Source organism: Lolium rigidum, chromosome 1 (assembly GCF_022539505.1).
Source record: "Lolium rigidum isolate FL_2022 chromosome 1, APGP_CSIRO_Lrig_0.1, whole genome shotgun sequence".
NCBI lineage: Eukaryota > Viridiplantae > Streptophyta > Magnoliopsida > Poales > Poaceae > Lolium > Lolium rigidum.
Genome location: NC_061508.1, coordinates 226,955,732 through 226,958,629, shown reverse-complemented (window position 1 = coordinate 226,958,629; position 2,898 = coordinate 226,955,732). Strand labels below are relative to the sequence as shown.

Here is a 2,898-nt window from a genome sequence, read left to right as displayed (position 1 = left end):
GCTCCACGCCATCGTAACGTTCACCCACCCCTGCCCCACCACCCACACCACGGTGAACCAAAACCCACCGGCCCCACCCGCCAGCCACTGTGGCGACTTCCTCCAAGCCCCGCTAGTGCCGACGACAGTACAGTCTTCTCCACTCCACTCCACTCCCCTCCGCTGCTGCTCTGCCAATGGCTGGGTGGATGGCTCCACATAAAAGCCGCAGGGGCAGCGCGTGAGTCATCAAGCGCGCGTGAGCCAGTAATAATAGCTCGCCTGCCCGCCCGCCTCCTCCTGACGTGCCGCAGTAGTAGCGAGCTAGGATCGATCCAGTAGCGAGTAGGAGAAGATCAGGACCTAGCTAGCCAGCTGCGGTTGATTGAAGTGTGCGCCGATGCCCGCGGCGGCGGCAGCTGCGCGCCGGTGGTGCTGACGAGATGGGGAACAAGAAGGGCGGCTCGTCCTGGCTCACCGCCGTCAAGCGGGCCTTCCGCTCCCCGTCCAAGGAGGACAGCCCCAAGAAGGCGCCGCGCCTCCGCGAGGACCCCGACGCCGACGAGGACAAGGTCCGGCGCCCGTTGCATCTTCTCTGCTCGTATTCCTTATCAGCGTTTCATTGCTTACTATCGGTTTCGATTTGGGGGCATTTGCGCCGCGCAGAACAAGAGGGAGCGGAGGCGATGGCTGTTCAGGAGGTCCTCGTCCCCGTCCCCTTCGCCGGCGGCTCCTCCGGCGCCGCCCGAGCAGCATCAGCAGCAGAACCAATCGGCGGCGGCGAGGTCCGCGCCGGGCCCGTCGGTGACGGATGAGCAGCGCCACGCCATCGCGCTCGCCGTGGCGACGGCCGCCACGGCCGAAGCCGCCGTCGCCACGGCGCAGGCGGCCGCCGAGGTGGTCCGCCTCACCCGCCCCTCCTCCAGCTTCGTGCGCGAGCACTACGCCGCCATCGTCGTGCAGACCGCCTTCCGAGGCTACCTGGTACGAACTATCCCACCGCTACCAGCAATGGCCGCCGGCCGCGCCGCACTTGCCGCAGTAAACTTGGCGCTAATGGGTGGTTGTCTTGCGTGGGCAGGCGAGGCGCGCGCTGCGCGCTCTCAAGGGGCTGGTGAAGCTGCAGGCGCTGGTGCGCGGCCACAACGTGCGGAAGCAGGCCAACATGACGCTGCGCTGCATGCAGGCGCTGGTGCGCGTCCAGGCGCGCGTGCGCGACCAGCGGATGCGCCTCTCGCAGGACTCCCTCTCCGCCGCCGGCGCCGCCGCCTGCGGCAGCAGCAAGTCCTCGTACAGCGTCGACACATCCACCTTCTGGGACTCCAAGTACACCCACGAATACGCCGAGCGACGCTCCGTGGTCCGTCTCAGGCTGCAACTCAACCAACCAACGTCGCATCTCAAGTAGTACCATTCTCGTGTTTCCGTAAATGTTCGATTGATGGTGATGGATTGGGTTTGTTTGCAGGAGCGGTCGAGGGACGGCAGCAGCTTCGCCGCCGACGACTGGGACGATCGGCCGCGCACGATTGAGGAGATCCAGGCCATGCTGCAGACCAGGAAAGACGCCGCTCTCAAGCGCGAGAGAGCACTGTCCTACGCCTTCTCCCATCAAGTAATAATGGGTTTGTGATTGCATTTGAACTGCCGAGAAAGATTACAGTATGTTCGATCTTACTGATTGCTGCCGTGTTTTCATTCACAAGATTTGGAGGAACCCTGCCCCGTCCGCGGAGGAAGAGATGGACGTCGACGGGCAGCCGCGGTGGGCAGAGCGATGGATGGCGTCACGGGCGTCCTTCGACACCAACAGGAGCAGCGCCCGGACGGCCGCCGCCGCGGCGCCAGGACGCGCGTCCACGGACCACCGCGACCAGGTCAAGACGCTGGAGATCGATACTGGCCGCCCCTTCTCCTACTCCACGCCTCGGCGGCAGGCGCCGCCGTCGTCGCAGCACGGGAGCGGCTCGCCGATGCACCGGGCGCAGCACCACCACCACTCCGCGGGGACGCCGTCGCCGGGGAAGGCGCGCCCGCCGATCCAGGTCCGCTCCGCGAGCCCGCGCGTGGAGCGCGGCGGCGCCGGCGCCGGCGGGGGCAGCTACACCCCGAGCCTCCACTCCCAGCGCCACGCGTCCTCCGGCTCGGCAGTGCCGAACTACATGGCAGCCACGGAGTCGGCCAAGGCACGCATCCGCTCCCAGAGCGCGCCGCGGCAGCGGCCCGCGACCCCGGAGCGCGACCGGCCGCAGACCGCGTACAACCCCGCGACCGGGAGCGCCAAGAAGCGGCTGTCGTTCCCCGTCCCGCTGGACACGTACGGCGGCGGGTACGCGCAGAGCCTGCGCAGCCCGAGCTTCAAGAGCGCGACGGGGCGGTTCACCTCCGAGCAGCGCTCCACCGTGTCGTCCTTGTCGTGCGCGGAGAGCGTAGGTGGGGAGCCGATCTCCCCGTCGTCCACCACCGACCTCCGCCGCTGGCTCCGCTGAGCCTGGCCGCCGGCGGCGAGGTGTTCGTTGTAATGCCTGCGTGCACTTGCTCTGCTATTTTTTTTTTCTGTCGTAATCTATTTTTTAGCTGTGCCTTTTCGTGTGATTCTGTGCGGTGGGTCTGGAGCGTGAGGGCGCAGGCTGGAAAGAGTAGTTCGTTAGTTGGGTCGTGTTGAAGTTTGGGAAAGGTTGTAGCTTTACGTGCCTTGGATTGCGTAGGACCTTTATTTTTTTTCCCGCCTTTTAGGTTTGTGTTTTCTATACAGTGGAGCGTTGGCTGGAGTCGTACCCGGTTGCGTCTGCCCACCACAATGACAATCGCTTTCTACTCCCTCCATAAATAACCATAAGAGCATCTGCACTGCCGCGCCTCATATAATCGCCGGCACGGGCATCATCATCGCCGTATGGGGGTCGCCGGCAAAGCATC

General features: G+C 65.3%; 1 protein-coding gene across 2 annotated transcripts; it reads left to right on the top strand.

Annotated features, from left to right (window-relative positions):
• The first annotated feature begins 422 nt into the window (after positions 1 to 422).
• On the top strand, positions 423 to 2,468 carry LOC124683248 (protein IQ-DOMAIN 17-like). Of its 2 annotated transcripts, XM_047217807.1 has the most exons (5): positions 423 to 551; positions 646 to 963; positions 1,061 to 1,339; positions 1,448 to 1,594; positions 1,686 to 2,468. In XM_047217807.1, exons 1-5 carry the CDS (start codon positions 423 to 425, stop codon positions 2,466 to 2,468), a joined length of 1,656 nt encoding a protein of 551 aa, XP_047073763.1. The 2 variants fall into 2 exon arrangements, with proteins under 2 accessions (XP_047073763.1, XP_047073764.1); XM_047217808.1 differs by lacking the exons at positions 423 to 551; positions 646 to 963 and having other exon boundaries at positions 1,130 to 1,336; positions 1,451 to 1,594.
• Positions 2,469 to 2,898: the final 430 nt, after the last annotated feature.

Bases quoted from the DNA above. Each gene is read 5' to 3' on its own strand.
- LOC124683248 (XM_047217807.1), top strand. From the start codon at position 423: ATGGGGAACAAGAAGGGCGGCTCGTCCTGGCTCACCGCCGTCAAGCGG. The intron at 964-1,060 runs GTACGAACTATC...TTGCGTGGGCAG, and splicing joins CCGCCTTCCGAGGCTACCTG to GCGAGGCGCGCGCTGCGCGC. The intron at 1,595-1,685 runs GTAATAATGGGT...TTCATTCACAAG, and splicing joins CCTACGCCTTCTCCCATCAA to ATTTGGAGGAACCCTGCCCC.